The sequence below is a fragment of the Pyrgilauda ruficollis genome, unplaced genomic scaffold (assembly GCF_017590135.1).
Source record: "Pyrgilauda ruficollis isolate IOZ18807 unplaced genomic scaffold, ASM1759013v1 scaffold28, whole genome shotgun sequence".
In the NCBI taxonomy this organism is placed as follows: Eukaryota; Metazoa; Chordata; class Aves; order Passeriformes; family Passeridae; genus Pyrgilauda; species Pyrgilauda ruficollis.
The window spans coordinates 8,732,134-8,750,549 of record NW_024524155.1 but is presented as its reverse complement, the minus strand read 5'-3'; the positions used below and the strand labels follow the sequence as shown (position 1 = coordinate 8,750,549).

Genomic DNA, 18,416 nt, shown 5'->3' with positions numbered 1-18,416 from the left:
TGTCCCTGATGGTAAGTGGGTTTTGCTGCCTTAAAATAGGTGTTTTAAAATAAAAACACAGTTTTAAAAGTACATCCTCTCATAAAAAAAAAAAAAAAAACCAAACCAAATCAACCTTATTTTCTAAATGGGTGCAAGTAACAAATTAAGGCTGATATTGTCATGTGTTTACAAATGTTCAAAAGATAAGCAGGTGAGCCTCTATCAGCTGCAGAGTCATTTCAATTTCCATTTTTCCATGGTCCTTGTTACAGTTTGTCCTGACAGCTGACAATAGCTTCTTTAGGATTCTGTCTGGTTTTAATTTATGACCATTTGAAAAAGTGATAGCCACACTAGCGTTGGAACAGATGGCATTGTGAGGGTCATGGACCCAAAGATTTAGCAGAGGGCTATGAAATGCTATAGCACAAAGGCAGTCTGTGATGATGCTTTGTTATGTTAACTGAATGCCTAGCCACAAGTTGGTAGGTTACAGTTGCCAGAAATAACTGATTCTGATATAAAGTAGAAAACAGTATGAAATGCTGTCAGATCTATTAAAGTAATTGACATGTCAAACTTAATTTCCCTTAAAATTATGATCTGATAGTATGAGCAGCTGGTGATCTCTGGAAAACAAATGAGGTAGCTTTAGCTTGGCCATCCAAACTCACCTCATTTGCTGCAGAATCAAAGCCTAAGCTTTGATTTAGGGATGTGTTATTAGTAGGTGTGGTCTTTCTGCCACGTGGATTACATTTTATTTCATATAGGATTTGTATCTGAATATTTTTGTGAAGATAAATCCATGGATGTTCAACACAATAGCTGGTAGGAAATGTTCGTATCTCACCTCAGACTCAGCAGCTTACTTAAGTTCTGGAATTCCCACCTTCCCCACCAAACCCATGCTGTAGTTCTTATGCCATGAAAATCCCTTCCTTGAAAAGTGGAAGCTGCTACTCTGCATTTCAGCTCTTTACTCAGAGAGCATTAACTTCCCAGTTTGCTTACTCTGATCAAATCCTAGCTTTGTGGGAGAGTGCCTTTTCTGTCATTCTTGTTCTTCCTGCCAACTCTGCTCCAGTGAACTAGAAAAGTGACTCAAATGGACAAAGCTCTTACACTCGGGGAAGCAGGGCTCCAGTTTATTCCAGCTGCCTGTCAGCTGAGAATAGTAAACCAAAGGAGAGGACTGAGGAAGAAACTGCATTTGGAATTACATTTTCTCTGCAGATTCCAACCTTGTGCACTAATTTATTATACAGTCTGAAAAACGTATTTCAAGAGCCATAAACCAACCACGGAATATGATTTAGCATGCAGTGTCAATCAGTACAGTGATGGATATCCACTTACAAAAAGTCCATAACTGCAAGTCATATTTTGCCTCAATCTTCAACAGGAATGTGATATTCATCATGGATGGCAAAGGTAAAATTATCAGTTGAAATGAAACTATGGAAATGTTGGCAAGTATTTGCTGGTGGAAGAGTATGGAGGAATTGACCAGAATTCTGGAAAAACTAGTTGATGAAATAACTGAGCCTTCACTGAATATTACTGGATTTGTTAACAGAAAATTTTAGAATAGTTCATGCAGTACCTGCACTCAGTGAGAAGAGTTGCATGACAAAGGCAAAATTTGATTAAAAGTGAGACTTGGAGACCCTTCAGTGAAAGAAATAAAATAATTTTCAGAAATGCAAGAGCAAGATTGGGTATGGAAATGACTGGGGAGGACAAAGAGCTGGGGTAGTACTTGATCAGAGCTGCATCTCACTTGTGCATGAGTTGGCCAGCCACAACATGAGACATCATCTTGTTCCCATTATCAGCATCATCATCGTCATGTCAAGAGTGTAGTCTCACCTTTGGTTTTGTAAACCTAGAGATTCTCCTTCCCTTGTGGAATGGTGCTCTTTGTGCTCCAATGGTTGCTTTATGTACCCAGAACAGAGGCTGTCATGCCCAGTGAAACCTGCTGGGGCTGGTCAACAGGGCAAGTGAAGCCTCAGTGTGCACTCAGGCAGAGGTTTCCTTTGGTTCCTCCCAGGCTGGGGCTGTGATTCTCTTGTAATCCTGAGTAATGTGGCTGCAGGGCAAACCCAGCGTGTGGCTTGGTCAGTGCCAAGGTGACTGCATGGCAGCGTGGCACTGGAAATCTCTGCAGCGTTCTCTGGGAGGAGTAGGAAACTTTAATAATAATGTATGATCCTTGTAAACATGAGAGGAATATGCATAATCAAAATAAGGCTAAGTGGCGTTGGCACTGGAGCAAATGAAAACAAACTAGCTGACCAAAAATTTCAGAAGATGATGTGAAGAGAATTCCTAGCACTTACAGGCTAAACACTGTGGAGCAAGAAGTCTTGTTATAAAGTTGTCCGTAACAACAGGGAATAGAATTGAGTGACCTAAGAGGACTCTTCTGATCTGATGTTGATTAAATGGAAAATACCTTAGTTTTGCAAGTTTTAGATAAAAAATTAACAATTAATCCACAAAAACCCCCACAAAAACAACAAAAAAAAAATTGAGAGAAAATGTGATAGGCTTATATGGAATTTAATTATAAAACTTAGGTGATGCTTTAGTTCTAGTAATATGTTTGCTTCCATATAGTAATATGTTTGCCCTGCTTTTTGGGCTTCTCTCTTTAGTTATCAGAAGCTTTTTTCTGTAGAATTTTCAGTATGTTCAACTTCTTCCAATTTTGTGCAGGGTAAGTCAATATATAGGGAAGTGTTTGTTTTATTTTTCTGGAAGTGCTAGAAGCCCTTTCTTAGCCAATAGTTAGGCTCTGGCTCTTCTGACCTGTGCCTGATGGTGCACAGATGGGAGGGTGTGGGCCCTCCTTTCACACTGAAAATAGCTGTCCCTTAAAGAAGAATCTGCTGGCAGCTGTCCTGGCAGACTGGCAGGTTAACAGCTACCTACAGCTCCTGCCTTGCCTCTCAGAGCCCGGGGAGAGAGGGGGCGCGTTCCCTGTCCTGCCGGGAGGGTTGTGCACACTGCCATGAGCATGGCCCTTGCAGAGTGTGCTGAGCCCAGGCAGCAGATGGCAGTTCACATCTGCTTTGTGGGGGAGCAAGTGGTCTGTTTCTTGGGGATGCTATAGAAATAAATATATAGTAATGCTGTATTAAAATTAACCTCTTTTTCTTAGGGGTTACTGCAGTGCCAGTGTAGTAAGTGCTGCTGTGGTGTCATAACACTTTTGAAACAGTGACATTAGTCATAGTTATAACATATGTATGTACATATTTTTATATGCAGAAGTCTCTTTGGCTAAGGGGAAAAGGAATAAAAAAGTGAATGATGTTCTTTAATCTATGAATTTCTGTTTTATTTTAGTAATGAAAAGATTGGTCATCTTTTATCTAATACTGCAGTTCTGACTTTGAATATTTAATACAGCATTTTTCAGAATATTTGATAGAAATGCACATGCATAAATGCAAAAAGGTACTTCAGAAGAGTATCATTCACTTCTGATTGCTTTTCCATAGTCTCAAAAGTTCAGACTTTTGTAAGTGCTAGTTTCTGTAGTACTGAGTCAATACTCAGTACTGAGTGTACAAGCATGGACTACAAGTGCTGGCTTTCAGTACAGTGGCAATCTAGCTAAAGATCTCCAAAGCCTGATTTGGACTCTGACAGTTCTATTAATTATAAATTTTACTCACAGAGACTTAATACTTGATCTGCAACTCTGGTTTTCCTTTGATACACAAACTATTCCCCTGACTTCAGGTTGATTTCTTCATTAAAACATTTGATCAGTTTTTCTAATTACTATTTCCAGAAGCCACATACAAGGCAGTGTGTTCAATGTGGTTGTATAGAACTGTCATTAATGAAAAACAGCTTCTTAAAAAGTCACTGCTTGCTATTTCTAGTAATTTATTCTTTAATTCTATCTGTAATTTACTGATGGACAGAAAAACATTAATTTCTTGACATGATAATAATTTTGCATGGAGCACAAGCTTTCAAAACTAGGAACCTTCAGGTGTTCTAAACTGAAACCTAGTTTTAGGCAGTGGAGTAAGGACCCTGAACTCCTGGTATCCTCAGTTCTTGTGAAAAATCCAGCTTTTGCTCAAATAATTGAATATTGAGTCAGTGGGCTGACTTTGAGGCTCCTCACTTCAAAAAACTTGGTCTGTTTATCCTGTTTGGCACTTGTATAATTTTTTAAGGATTTGGGGTTTTTTTTTTTTCCCCTTTTGGACATTGAAATGTCTATGTAACTCCTAGGTTTGGAATAACAGAAATCCAGTTTGCTATATTTCTGACCCTTTGACTCGATACTGGAAAAATAATGACATCAATAACAAACAGTGCTTTGGAGTCTCTGTATGGAGCACAGTGATCCGGTGGTAAACTTGGCCTTGCTTTGAACCCAGACAGTGTTGAAATCCAGCTACAGATGAGACTGATAAAGTGGGAGGATTTCTGTAGGGAATGCACTGGAATGTGTTGATATCTATGAGCTGTCTACATAGGGGAGGAGGTGAGGGTATGAAGACAAAAGAACATACCAAATTACAGAAATGACTATGGGCCCATTTCATAAACAGCGCTGTGTGAAGCTGTGATCCCCTGCACCCATTTGCATCACAGGTGTATGTATTTGGTACATCTGGGAAATCCTCATTTCTGGTTTGTGGGAAAGGTGAGAAGACAATGATGTGGCTTCAGTGCTGGGGGCGGGGGAAGGGAAGATGCAGTGGTGCCAAATGGAGGGAGGTGATCCATAGACCTACGTACACTTCAGTGTCACCTCATGGTGTCACACCTGGGACAAAATGTAAAATGTTTGCACCAGATGACAAGTGCTCCAAGTTTAGGACTGGCCATAATCTGAGGGCTAAGGCTATGGTTAATTATTCCCTGATGCCAGTGGTGATGCAGTACTTGCCACAGCTGTAACCACCTGATTTCTGAAGGGACAACCATTGTGGGGTTACTATATTGGTAGCCACAGCGGATAAAATAAGACCCTCAATGCAATTTTCAGATGGAGATAAAAAGTTAAATAAGCTCTGGAGTCTCTAGCTGCTTCATTTTATCATAAGGTATTTTATTGTTTCCAGTGTGCTTGCTATAGTCAAATTAGTTCCTGAAATGTAGCCTGGTAGTCATGCTATTTTTTGAAAGCTGATAGGACATTCACATAAGGTGTAAATCAAAATTACACCAGATTATTGCAGGAATATGTTGTCTTAATAGGAAAATAAGTCCTCCAAGGGCTTCCCTCTCAGTGGAAGACTACAATCAGCAATTTTTAAAAACAACCTTCAATTTTGAACCTTTCTGCATTCTGGGCTGTGAGCAGTAGGGAACTAAAAGGCAAGCACATCCTTGTGGGAAGGGGTCAGTCATTTCCAAGGGAGTTATAAGTACAGCGATGCACTCCCGACCACACGGGTTTGTTATTTCATGCTGGTGATGCGAAGTTCAGTGAGTAACAAAGCCAAAGTTGTTGTTTTAAAAATCTGTTGCCAAGCAGTAGGTTTTCTCCTAGCAACAAGTGTTTTGCAGCAGGGGAAGCAATTGGATACCTTAGAGGATATGTTAGCACTGGGGGAAGGGCAGAGAAATAACAACCTGGGGCTCCATGGGGCCACAGAGCACACAGAGGGTGGGCTGGCCATGGAGGGAGGGGACGGGCAGAGAGGGACATGAGGCACACGTGATGGTCTGGGATAGGCTCTGAGCAACAGGGTTGGCTCAAGGCACAGGTTTGTTCATCAACTGTTTAGTGTGTGATCAAATGTAGTATTGTTAGCTGGTTGTTCTCATTTAAAAAAGAAAATCCATACTGAGCTGCTAGGAAGTTTTATCTATGATCATATTTGAAGAAATTTGCTTTTTATTTTTCAAAAGAATTACCTTGTTAGAGAAAATGAGTAGTTTTAATTCTGCATTTTGGAAAACAAGTTATATACATGTTGCAGTTTCTTTTCTGATTTAAAAAAAATACGCATTTATTATCACCTTTACTTGTAAAGTAAGTGTAGTGTGGTCAATCCAGTTGGTTTTAAACCTTATAATGTGGTCACCCTTCAAAATCTCTGCATTAAAATGCAACCTGTGTCTGAAGATACAGAACTATGTTTATTCATCATTTTTCTGATGGAATGGTTTATTTCTAACTGATGTACTGTGTCACAATCTTTTCGCACTTGCAGAAAATAATTATGCGCAATGACTCAACATGCATGTGCCTTTGAAAGGAGTTTATAAATGATTTCTTATGCAAAGTCATACTTTGACTAGATGGACATGTTTCAGCACAAAGTCATCAGCTAAAATGAAAATAGGAGAGCACAGTATATAAATAATGTTCTGTTTCACTCTATGTAAGTGTAAAATATTGATTATAGACCACATTTAAAATGCGTATTTTTATCACAGAGGTTGGAAAGCAGTAGAATCAGCTGTAGAATTTTTCTTATTTTTCCATGTATCATGATGAATCCTTCTCATTTTGCCTCACTAACACTTCTGTTTCATTATTATAGCATAACACTGTCAAGTCTCTGGTAAACCTTCAAGTTTGATAGATTTGTTTAAAAATAGCAGCCACCTTAACACTTGCAAAATAGGCTGAAAAAGCAGCATGTAACAAGGGGCAGTTTTTTGATGCTAAATTTACACTGCATATGGATTTGCAATGCATACATTGTACATCAAGTTTTGTAACTATTTATGGTCATAATCCCTGATTTTTAAGTTTTTAGCTAGGAAGGGGATGTTTCTGGCATGTCCTCCTGGTATCACAACTTAAAGTTGATTGTCTCTTAGGCTGGGACCCACTTTAAAACAGTAAGATCCTGAACTGGGGAAAACCATTGTGAAATTGGATGTAGTGAGTTCTTTAAATCTTTTGTAGCTTTTTAAAATAATTGTTTTCCACATCTGAATAGCTCGTCTGCTTGTACATTATCAGCTGTTAGCTTACTGGGCTTCAGCAAGTCGTCAGCGAAACTGGCCATTGTTCCTCTGTCTCCCTGCTCTTATCATTAAAAGCAAAACCAGTCCATTTTTTATTTTCATATGCTTATAATGTTTTCTTATAGCTGTTGTTTTTGCAAGGCAAACTTTTAGCTCTGAGAGCTATTTTTTAGTTAAATAAAATTTGTGTCATACAAGTATAGGAAGCTTTTTATCAAACAAGTCGTGTACCTTACCTGCCAGGAATACATTAATATGAATATTATATCTGGTACTGCTCAAATCTCCTTAGATGAGACTTCTGTAGGTCAGCAGACTCTGTTTCTTAAACATGGTGAGAATCTCCGGCACTTTTTTGTGTGTTAAATCAGCCACATTTCTTGTTCTGTCCATTTCTCCCATTTCCCAGGTTTCTTCTCTGCCTCCCTGAAAAAGCCAAGACTGCAAAAAGTTACAGTTCCCCTTTTTCTCACTTCTAAATAAATTCTTTGCATTTGAGATCATCTCCCACTTCCAGTCTATATTTTTCTCAGAGAAAATGAAAAGATTGCTCTTCATATCAAGTGAATAAAGGTAAAAATCTCAAGTGGTGCTTCTGTTGAGGCTGAGAGCTGTTTATTTTCAGGCACAGTGGAGAAGTAGTCAGACAGTTAAACCTTAAGGAAATCTCCTGCTCTCTTGAGACAAAATTTTTGATTACACTGAGGAAACCACAGTGATCTTTGTAGTGTTACCTTTCTACCCTTTTCTTGTTCCAGTTAATGCAAATATAGTTTAACATTTTATGATAAAGCTCTGGGTTGATGAGACATATGATGGGCAATAACTATGACTGTAATTTTTTCAATGTTAGTTCCATGGAAAAAAAATTAACGTTAGCTTCTCATTTGCCTAGAAGCAAATAAAAAAGTGACCTTTGTAGATTGCTGTAAATGGCTTGTGTTAATAATTCTTTTAATAGCTGTTTTTCAAAATGAAAAATTAGTTATTTACAGAATTTTAGTCCTATGTTTATTTGTCTAGATATGTATTTTGCATTGACTGTTTGGTTAATCATTATGACACGTTAATTTGCAAAGAGAGAAAGCCCTTCTGCGGAAAAAAGATACCTTTGTAGTGAAGACTACACTGCATGCTTATTTAAGCAATTATGGCTTTATGCAATTGCTTATTACATGATGTTGTTCAGGTTCTGAGTCATGATATTTTATTAATAAAAAATAGTGCATTTTCTAACTGGAAATTTTATTTCAAGACTGTAATGCTCCATTTAGAAATCTAAATTAATCTGAATGTTTTCCTTTTAAAAGATGCTTGCATTTGTCTAATGAACAAATGGCTTTGTTTGACTGAGCATTGTAAAAAACAGTCCTTGAAGAGATGTTTGGGTGAAATAAGCAAAGAATAGCAGTTTTGTATGTGGGGCAATGTAAAATGAAGTGTAAATGGAATGGCTGAGGGAGGAAAGACATGTAAAATCATTGCCCAACAAGAGGGAGACTTTGTGACTCCAGATTGGGTGAGGAAAGAATTGGCAAGATCTTGAAAATAACCTGTGGCAAAAGTTGGAAGCCCTTTCCTCCCAGTTTTGATTAATTCCTAGAGGGTTTTGTTCTGTTAGGATGTGAAGTTTGTGTAGAACCTGTCTGTGGTGACAGCAGTATCTGCCTGTCGGGGCAGCACACAATGTTTCACAGTGTTGCTGTTTTAGAAAGCTCCTTTGGAGAGCTCTTGGAGGCTCTCAGGATTGCTAAATCCCTTTTATTCCCAGCTCTGGCTGGGCACTCTAAAGGGCTATTGACCTTTCCTTGAGCAGAGAGCATCTGAACTCCACAGATCTTTGAGTACTGTTGATTATTCAAAGTGACTGGTATAAATATCAGCGCACTGGAGTCATGAAGCACTGGTTTCATTGGTTGTGATGATGGCATAAAAAAGTCTCTTTGTTTCTTCAGAGATTCTCTTTACTTTCTGCCTGTGCCATTTCTCATTAGAGCTCTCTCTTGGAGTTTTTTGAGTTACGAAATCCACCCCTACAATGTAAACTGGCTAAAAGAAAAATAAGGTTTGCCTAGAAAGTCTACAACATACAGACATCCTAACCAGAGAGAAAGTGAAAGCCTTAACACACTTAGGGGAGATCAGTAATTTGACAGGAAAAAAAATCAGCCTCAAAGGAACCCCCAAATTCTCAGCAAACCAAACACGGAGTAAAGTAATAAACAACATTTGTACTGAGCTGCAAAATGAAGAGATCTGCAGACATTAGAGGCTTTTATAACTGTTAGAAGCAAACATCAGACATTTATTGTTCTTTCATTGTTTTTGTGAAAGAGATGCAATAGCAGGAAAGATCCTGCTTTCTCCTGCAGATGCCAACAGTTGTCTTAAACACCTCTGTCAAGTACTGTAGCATTCTAAAATGTACAAAGAACAAATAGGTTGCCTTAGGAACTTCCTGGTTTTCTTATATTTTGTTGAATGGATCTTCTTATTTGCACAAATTATTATATAGCAATTTTTCTAATTGATTCAAGTTCCAGAATCCCTCTCATATTTTATCTTTTTAAAGATTAATAGAGAGGATATACAGAACAGGCATTCTGCTTAGGTTTTAAGGTAACATGCCAGGTCTTAAGGTGTGAACCATATGCCACTTAAGTACCCTTCTGTGTTTCTGCAGAGCTGATGTGTTTTTCAGCCCATTTCCAGCCATAAAGCAAAAGACTTAACATAATTCTGCAAATAAATGTTGTCTGTACGTCTGCTGCTAAATAGGTAAAGGCCAAAACTGGTAGCTTTGAGATTTTGTTTCCAGTTAGAAAGCAGAGGAATATGTGCAGTGAAGGACTGGGATAATTTAAATAATAATATAAATTTGATAATTTCTGGAAAATCTTAGAGGAGTTTTGGTTTGGGAAGGGGGTTAGTTGGGTGGGTTTTGTTGTTGTTGGTTTTAGTGGTTTAGGTTTTTTCCTGAAGAGTTAATGCAGAAAGCAGTTGTATGCTGACAGCTGGTAAACTGAAGTTGGTTTTCTTGGATGAGTGTTGGTGTGAGGTCACCAAAGGATATTGCTGTGTGATAGACATGCCTGCTCCTTCTGCCTGTGGTGTGTAATGCTTAATAGAGCACAGTCAGGCAAGGACTGCAAACAATCTGAAATGTTCTGTGCCTCAGCATTTTAATGAAGTCATCCAGGAAGGGAATTTACAAACTGGACACTTACAGTGCTTGACATCTGACCATCATGCTGAGAGAGTTCATGAATCAGAGAGTGTTTTGTGTTTTTTCTCTAGATCACTTATTTGAGTTCAGCCCATAGCTACAGTGATCAAATGTCACTATCCTTTCAATGCTCTGCATGAAGCAAGTCTAATTTTCTATTTGTTCTTTAGAAGCAAAGCTTGTTGTCCCAGGGCTACCACCTGAGGCAGGACTCTTCATACCATCCCAGGCTGAGACACCTGTGAAAGACTGACTTTCAGGAGGCACTCCCTCGAGAAAGCTGTGTCCCCAAAACATGAGGGGACAGGATGCAACTTCATTGCCCATGCAAGAGTGGTTCCTTCACTACTGCTAAATGCTAATTTCAACACTAATGCTTGTATTCTTAGGAAAGTATAAAAGCAGACAAACTGACAGTATTTGCTCTAGTTCTATCACCTGGAAAATCTCAGCTATCCTTTTTGCCACACAGAATAGGGCAAATGTGATGTAATATGTGACTCTTCCTATGAACAGGCTTATATCTGCAAAATTTGGGTTTTCTTTGGTTTTGAAAAGAACAGCTTGTATCCTTAGCAAGCTGGGAAAATGGTTTGGCATATTTAAGAAAAAAAGTACTAGCAATATTCAAATAATTCACATGTTTAATAGGTATAAAATATTCATATCTGCACCCCCAAAAAGCAAAGCTTATGAAAACAGAGACTCTTATCTTGAAAAATAAGAACATGTAAATTTTATTAAGGTTAGGTGCATTGCAGTGACACGAGCTTTGTGTATTCCATCTTACTTCATTTTTTTTGTAGTTTCACATCTGATACCTCCCAGTCACTGATAATCACTTCACTGCAGGGGAAAAAAACACTGACCCTGAGAGTTATCCAGTTTTTGTATTGGAAGTACTGTTCACTTGCTCTGAAAATGCTGACTCAATTGACAGCTCAGAAAAAGTCCAAACCCAGAAAAGCCCTCTGGCACCTTTGTGTGAGAACATCTGCAGGCTGATAGAAATTAGCCTGCATTGCTTTTATTTATTCACTTGCCAATACTGTACAGCACTCTTTATGTTCTGCAGAGCAGGGTGTGCTCAGTTGTTCTGTAGGATGGAGTTAACAGTCTTCCCAAGCTGAAAGTCAGCCAGGTGGGCACAATTCCAGAAATGTATGGTGGATAATTCAGGGGCTGCATAGAATGTCAGTACTTTCTAATCAGCAGTACTTAGGTTAATAAGGATTTGAGGGACAGATGTACAGAGAGATAAAAGAAATTGTGGTCCAAGGAGTAGGGGCTGGGAGGGCAGAAGGCACAGGGCCTCTGTGAGCATGTAATTGGGACACCTCTGCAAAACAAAGATCTGTGGTCCATATGTGTTTTGCAATACAGAATCACAATGTAAAAATCCGTAATATTGTTAGGATTATAATAATCCCAAAGTAAAGCTCTCTTACTGGGTCATTCCATGACTTCTCTGGCACAGTAACATAGCTGAATGTGAGGGATGGAGATTTCCATGGCCTCATTCAGCCCATATCCTAGTGGGTTTGGATGTGCTCTGGATCTTGTAGTGTGGAATTGGATCCCATCTCACAGAGAAAGGTAGAGGATCTGTAACAAGTATGCTCATGAGGAAGTTCTGTGCCTGCTGGTCCTTTGTGCATTACTGGGGCAATATCAGTCCCTGTTCCTGTTCCACAGATTAAATCAAGCCCCGTGGTTGTTGCCTGTTGAGCTGAACTGAGTCTTGTTACAGCCATCCTCTAGTGCTGCTGGTGCTGTGTATGGTCTCAGGTGTTAAAGGCCATGAGCTGGGTGCTAAGATGCACAGGGAGGGTGTGAAAACTTCAGGGCACACACCTTAGACTTCGGATAACAGGAGCTTGCACAAAAGCCCAGGTACTTCCTGCTTCTTGGCAAATAGGTGGAGTTTTTGTTCTTCAGTCTTTGTTTCCTGTCCAAAGCCACTTGACTTTGTTGGTGTGGAGTAGCTTGCTCCAGTCCTGCATCACGTAATTTCTTTTCTTAAATTTAAAAAATAAATAAAAATTACGTAGTCTAACACTTTGAGCCCAAGAGCTGCCTACCCTTATTTCACTGCAGTGACCTTGTTTGAGCTTCAGGAAAGCCCTGCTGGCCATTCTCAGCCATTTTCCCTTTGTTTTCTTGCAGGCTCTGATACTTCATCAGCTTGGGCGCTATAGCTTGGCAGAGAAGATTCTCAGAGATGCTGTCCAGGTGAACTCCACAGCCCACGAGGTCTGGAACAGCCTGGGAGAGGTGCTGCAGGCTCAAGGCAATGACGACGCTGCGACCGAATGCTTCCTGACGGCACTGGAGCTCGAAGCCAGCAGCCCCGTGGTCCCTTTCACCATCATCCCCAGAGTCCTGTGAGAGGGCATCTCAATCAACTGGTTTTTGGTCTTGACTTCTGGGTGAGCAAACCCACTGTGTGAGACTGCCTGGTAACTGGTTAGTTTGAGAAACTTCAGAGCTACAGGTAACAAACTCCACTCTTTTGTGGGAAAGTGGCCAAAGCAGGGAGGTGCCACCATCTGTTGATGTCAGACTGAGAGGACAGAGTGGTGAGCCAGAGCCAAATCACTCATATTGCCTGCAGTTTTGCCCTGGTAGTTTTAAAACATCGTTATATTGTTCATGGATGATGTGCCATATTTTGTTAGTGAAACTTGAGTGTTACATAAAATTATAATGGAATCAACTACCAATTGTAGTATAAGTTAAGATTCAGTGGCAGAACAGACTATTTTTAAAAAGGCTGTTAATAAAACTGTTCTCTTCCTGCCTCTCAACCTCTTTTGGCCCAAAGTCAAAATGTGAATTTTCTGTTTCCATCTCTGTTTTAGTCCAGGCCAGAAAATCAGTTGAGTTCTTGTTTTTAGTTGTTAATAACTGTGATGTGTGGCTAACTGTTATCTAGAGCAAAGGCTGAGTACAAGAATATTTATATTTTACCAATGTATGCCTGTTACAAAAAATATATTAGTTATTTAAGTTTAACTTTTTTATGTGAATTCAGAGTTTATTTATCAATGGAAATATGTAAAAAGAAGCCTCAAATGGAATATTTACCGACATTCCTTATACATGAACCCAGACTTGGCTAAATGGGAAGATTATGTTAATAATAAAATGATTTTTAAATGGAACCTTTCCTGTGTCCCAGTTAAGAATCTTGGGGAAAATCACAATAGAAGTGAACACATTTGTATGAGATGGCTGGCTGGCCTTGAAGATGGACAACACCAAAATTTAATATTCTCAGGCCAGTCTAGAGAAAATAAGCTGCTATACTCTTTGCCAGTGGTACCGTTATCTTAGATTTCAGGTTTCCTTAAGTCTTCACAACTCCTTTTTTATTTCTTCCACTCCAGCTCTTGATGAAGCCAGATTACACTGCCTTTACATAATACATGGACATTTACATACACCTTGGTAGTGCTTGGGAAAAGCGTGTTAAATATTTATACAATATTCTTTGGGGTTTTTTACTGTCTTCATAGTTCTTTCTCAACATCTCCTGCCCTTTGTGCCACTTGAAAGAAAAGTTGGCTGGTTTAGTAGACAGATACTTGCCAGAGATTCTCTGGGATGTGTGGAGAAGAGTCATTGTTGCCGTGACTATTCAGGGTGCGTGAGCTGGGGTAGCAGTGTCCGCTCATTTGCTGCATCGGGCACATTTGGAGCCTGGGAAGAATTCCAGGTTCCCCATTAGTCTGGGTGCTCCTTTATACTTGGCTGATTTGTCATAAGAAGAGGTTTTAAAGTGCTTAGCACAGGATAGCAGATGATTCAGGAAAATAACAGCAAATGTTGTTCTTTGTCCCTCACCAGAGCTTACGCGCTTCAAACACATGGAGGATCCTTGCTGTGGCAATGTGGGTTCTCAGTGAGCATCTTCAAATGGCAGAAGACTTAAACCTGGGGAGCTCTTCAGTTTTCCCCTGGCATTTCAAATGCCTGTTAGGCTGAGGCTACTTTGAAATTGTATCTGCTTGGTATTTGGAGCATATGTTCTCTGTAAAGTGGACCAAAGCCCTGTAATAGGTAGTGTTTTCAAATCTATTTTAAAGGCAGTAGAAATTGTGTCATCTTGCTCACTGCGAAAAACATCAGTTTTGTTTCCCCATTTAAAGTCCCTGTTTGGCATTTTTCCTTCCTACTGTCCTTGGCTTTCTTTTTCTCTCTTCTATTTGCCAACTGTTCTCTTTTCTAATCCCAGTTCAGAATTTGTGTTCTGGCCCTGCTGTCTTTTGGCACCCATTACATGATACCAAAAAATAATTCAAAACCTTTATTTGTTTAATTCAGTTCCTCCTGAGCACTTTTCCTGTCCTAATTCCATTAGTTAACTTGTGATACCTTTCACAGGCGTGCTCCTTCACAAAATTGACTCACCTTTTACTATAATATCAAAGCTTTTCTATTAAGGCAATTTGCACCTAGATCTGAGGAAGGTGATCTTTTTCAACAGAGCTTCAGACAAAGGTAGAAAATAGGAGAATTCTGTAACAGAATTCAGTTTAAATTCTTCTCATTCCATTTCAAGTCCTGGCCTCTTTTGATAAAATCCCAATGTGGAAGGGTTAGCAATCTAATTGTGTCATGTCTTATATTAGTGGAGAACATGTCACTGGTGTTGTGCATATCAAGTGAACCTGAATATCTGTTTCTTTTTTCTTGCACTGGAATCAGTTTCACTGTAAATCCACAAGCTTCTACCTCTTGGGAATAGCCTCAACTACCTATTTTTAAAAATGGATTATCTCTGTAAGGCTGTACATTTAGGAATTTTCAGGCAGAAGTGGAAATCCTTGCAGCATATGAATTAAACAGCATTGCTTGTTAAACATAGTTTTCAAGTTAAAACAACAAGTTCCTAGGTTTTACAGCTGCATTCTTTTTTTTAAAATTGTGTAAGAAGGCCAAGATATTTTTGTATCTGTTTTAGCTGCTATACAGAGAGATCTGCCTTTTGCAATCTGCTCTCAGACCACCACAGCTTTTCAGTCACTGGAGTGAAGGAAACAATGCCCATGTGCACAGCCAGTCCTGGGGAAGTGTTCCCTCCGTGCCTGTGGGTTGGTGTCGTCCTCATGAGGGCTGCTCCTGGACTTTGTGGCTGGCAAAATCTCCATGTGGACACACATGGAGCTGTGTGCTCTTGCTCCCCCAGCCTGTGGTAGGAATAAGAGCTGTTCAAATGATCAGTGAGGTAAGTCAGGGGCTGAAAACCACGCCAACCCCTCACTCCCTTGTCTCAAGGTTTTACTAACCTTTGGGTGGGAGCCAAGTAAAAGAAAATGGTTATTAAAGTGCATTGTGGAGCACTTGTATCAATGTAGGGACAAGTTGCACAAGCCTGAGATCTCCAGCCTTTCAGGCATTACACTTCTCTGAAATTCCAGTCTTAAAGATGAGAATAGTGGGTTGCAGAGGAGACTCCCCTTATTCTGCAGTGTGCTTGTGCTACTCAAAATTATTAACATTTGGTTTACTAAGCATATGCTAAAGTGTAGCAGCAATCTCTGTTGCACTTGATGAAAGGTCTCACTCTGCAGTGCCTGCAATAAGAAAATTTATCATTCAAGTAATTGGTAAAAGTTCACCTCTAATTTTGGTGCAGATAACCATTTTTACTCCGCAATTTATTTCATTTCTACTTTTGCTTTCATGATTGATAGAGAATCACAGGAACAAGAGAAACAATCCAAGCAGAACTAATCCAATTCTATCTTGGAAAACTTTTGTCATTAATTATATGCATTTTAAACATCAAAGCTATTTTTTAAATTGCTTTAATTTTCTTTGAAAATCTGTTTTTTCCTGAGTAGACGGTTTTACTGTGGAATGATAGCAGAAACTTGGATATATTGGAGTTCCAGATTTACCTTGCTAATTCTTTGTTTGTTCAGTTGTGAGTTGTAACAATATTTTTCTCACAATCATACCTTCTCTCCTCTAGCATCAAGTTTAAAAGCCTATATGCTAAAATATGCTTTGAGCAAGTACACTTCTCCGGCATTTCATCTATTTAACCTCATCACTTCCAAGCTACCTTTGCTGATCTCACTGATAGGCTGTGCTGGACTGTGTTACACTTCCACATGCATCCACATTATCACACAGACTAGGTGGTAAGGATTCTACTCGTGGACAACAGGAAAGACAAAGAATGTTCAGCTTTTGTCCTGGGTGGCTGTCATTGCTGATTGTGTGAAATTTGATGGGAGTCTCTGAGACTTGCAAAGCCAGCAAGTGGGTTCAAAGAAATGGGACAGTGAAGTTAAACCTAAGGACAATCAGAATGCTTTTTTTGGAAAGAGGAATGTGTGTGGGGTGAGTGTTGGTCAGATTTTGCTCTTCCCCATTGCAGGGACACACAGTACTGATCTGCTGGTTTGTCACCACCTTGGTCACCTGGCCTTTCCAGTTCTCAATTTAAAGCACCTGTTTAGCCGAGGTGTGTTGTCCCTCCAGTTACTATTTCAAAGAGAAAAAACTGCACCTATTGATTTCTAAGTCCTTTGGAAGATGTAACTGCTCTGTCTGGCTGCTGTTCCATGCCCAGTCATGGGACAGACAAGCACCAGGAGCCACTGCCCTGGCACAGCTTCAGACATTCCCGGAGTGCAGCAGCTGCCAGGTGTGCTCTTTTGGACATGTCCCTAAAGCACTGCAGGAGCACACAGCAAAGCTCCTGAAGGCAGGAGGGAGAGCACTTTGGCCTCTCTAAATATGTCTTCACTTAGAAAGGGTAAAAACCTATTTTAGACATTAAGGGGTTGATGAAATGTGTCATTGCTGTACTGAATTCTTTTCCTTTGTGTCCTTACATGAGGCAGGGATCTCTGTAGGAGAGATGACCCTTGTCTGCTTCATCCAGGTATAAATCTCTATAGCCTGTTCCCCCTATCCTCACTGGGAGCAGCATGACTGGCTCTTGGCTCCCTCTCTGCCTCTAGAATTGCCTTCCCAAGGATGTGACACTCCTCAGTATAAAATTACTGAAGGCACCCTATCTGGCTTGAAAAAATTAATCAATAGACAAATAAGGTAATTTCTTGGTTATTACCACAGTGACATGGCTTTAAAAGCAGGCAGGGTTAGTGTTTTCCTGTTTGTTTCTATAGCTGAGCCCTTTCCTCTGTGAGGACAGTAAAGCTGTCAGTCCCTCTGGCGGGTACAGCTGAGAAATAAACATCTGATCAGCACATGAGCCCCTGGGTTGGCTCCTAAAAAGAAAAATAGACTTGCTTACCAATTTTTAAGTGGATGCTTTTTCTACACACGTGCATGGACATGTTCACAGAGAGCCATGCCACAGGTGCATCTTAAACCTATGGCAGAGTCTTGGGAGGAAGTTCCTCTGCAAGTTCACTTTAGCTCCTGTAAAGCCGTCTCCTCTACAAACAGGCTTTGGTTTTTTTGACAGATAGTTGGTTGTGCAAGAAAAGGAAATTCTGACCCCAATTTTCATTTCCAGTTCATGTCAGATGTATATCAAATGATGAGCCTGAGACATTGTTATTATTAGTGCAGGCTTTCCTAAGATTGTTGTTTTCCAAACAGCACCAACTACTAATGTAGGACTGGAGGGGGCAACAGAGGCCATAAAACATGCCAACTTGCTTTCATTTTGACTGTCTTGCAAAAATAGCTCTTTATTGGAAGCAAAACTGCAGTCTTCTGACTGAAAAAAAATGTTTTGAGGGTCCCTTCAAAAATGGGATTTTTGTCTTTCTTCTTTTTAATACTGCAATCTTTTAGGACAACTAACTCCTGTGAGCTGGAACGAGAACCCTGCAACCTTCAGGGCAGGTCCTGTGGGCAAAGGACCCAGCAAGTGTCTTCCTTGACACAGGACCTACACGCTCTTAGGCTAAAATCACTTCATCCCAGATATGTCCTTCAGGAATAAGTCCCACTTGATGATCCCATTGCCCCAGTCCTGCAGTGGTTGCCCATGCTGGTGTCCAGCCTGCAGGAAGCTCCATTTCTAGGACAGGTGCTCCTGGCCCTGCCTCACCTCACAGGGGGGCATGGGCTGGCAGCACCATGGGCAGCAGTAAATCACATTGCACTGGTTTGGAAGCAGTTGTTTCATGGTGTGTGCTGAGTCAGCCACACACAGCCAAAAAGTAGAAGAAGTAGGCACAAGCTCCTCTGGCTTATGAAAAGCCCCCAGGAGGGCCCACGAGCAGATGCCAACAAACCTTTGTACAGC

At 40.1% G+C, this 18,416-nt stretch overlaps 1 protein-coding gene across 5 annotated transcripts in view; it reads left to right on the top strand.

The window, feature by feature from the left end:
• Window positions 1–13,338, top strand: part of TTC7B (tetratricopeptide repeat domain 7B) — a 115,456-nt gene extending 102,118 nt beyond the window's left edge. For all 5 annotated transcript variants that reach the window (XM_041472019.1, XM_041472021.1, XM_041472020.1 and 2 more), the window contains one exon: window positions 12,341–13,338. In XM_041472019.1, coding sequence (XP_041327953.1) covers window positions 12,341–12,562 — 222 coding nt within the window. In that variant the 3' untranslated portion in view covers window positions 12,563–13,338. The remainder of the gene's footprint in view (window positions 1–12,340) is intronic.
• The last annotated feature ends 5,078 nt before the right edge of the window (window positions 13,339–18,416 follow it).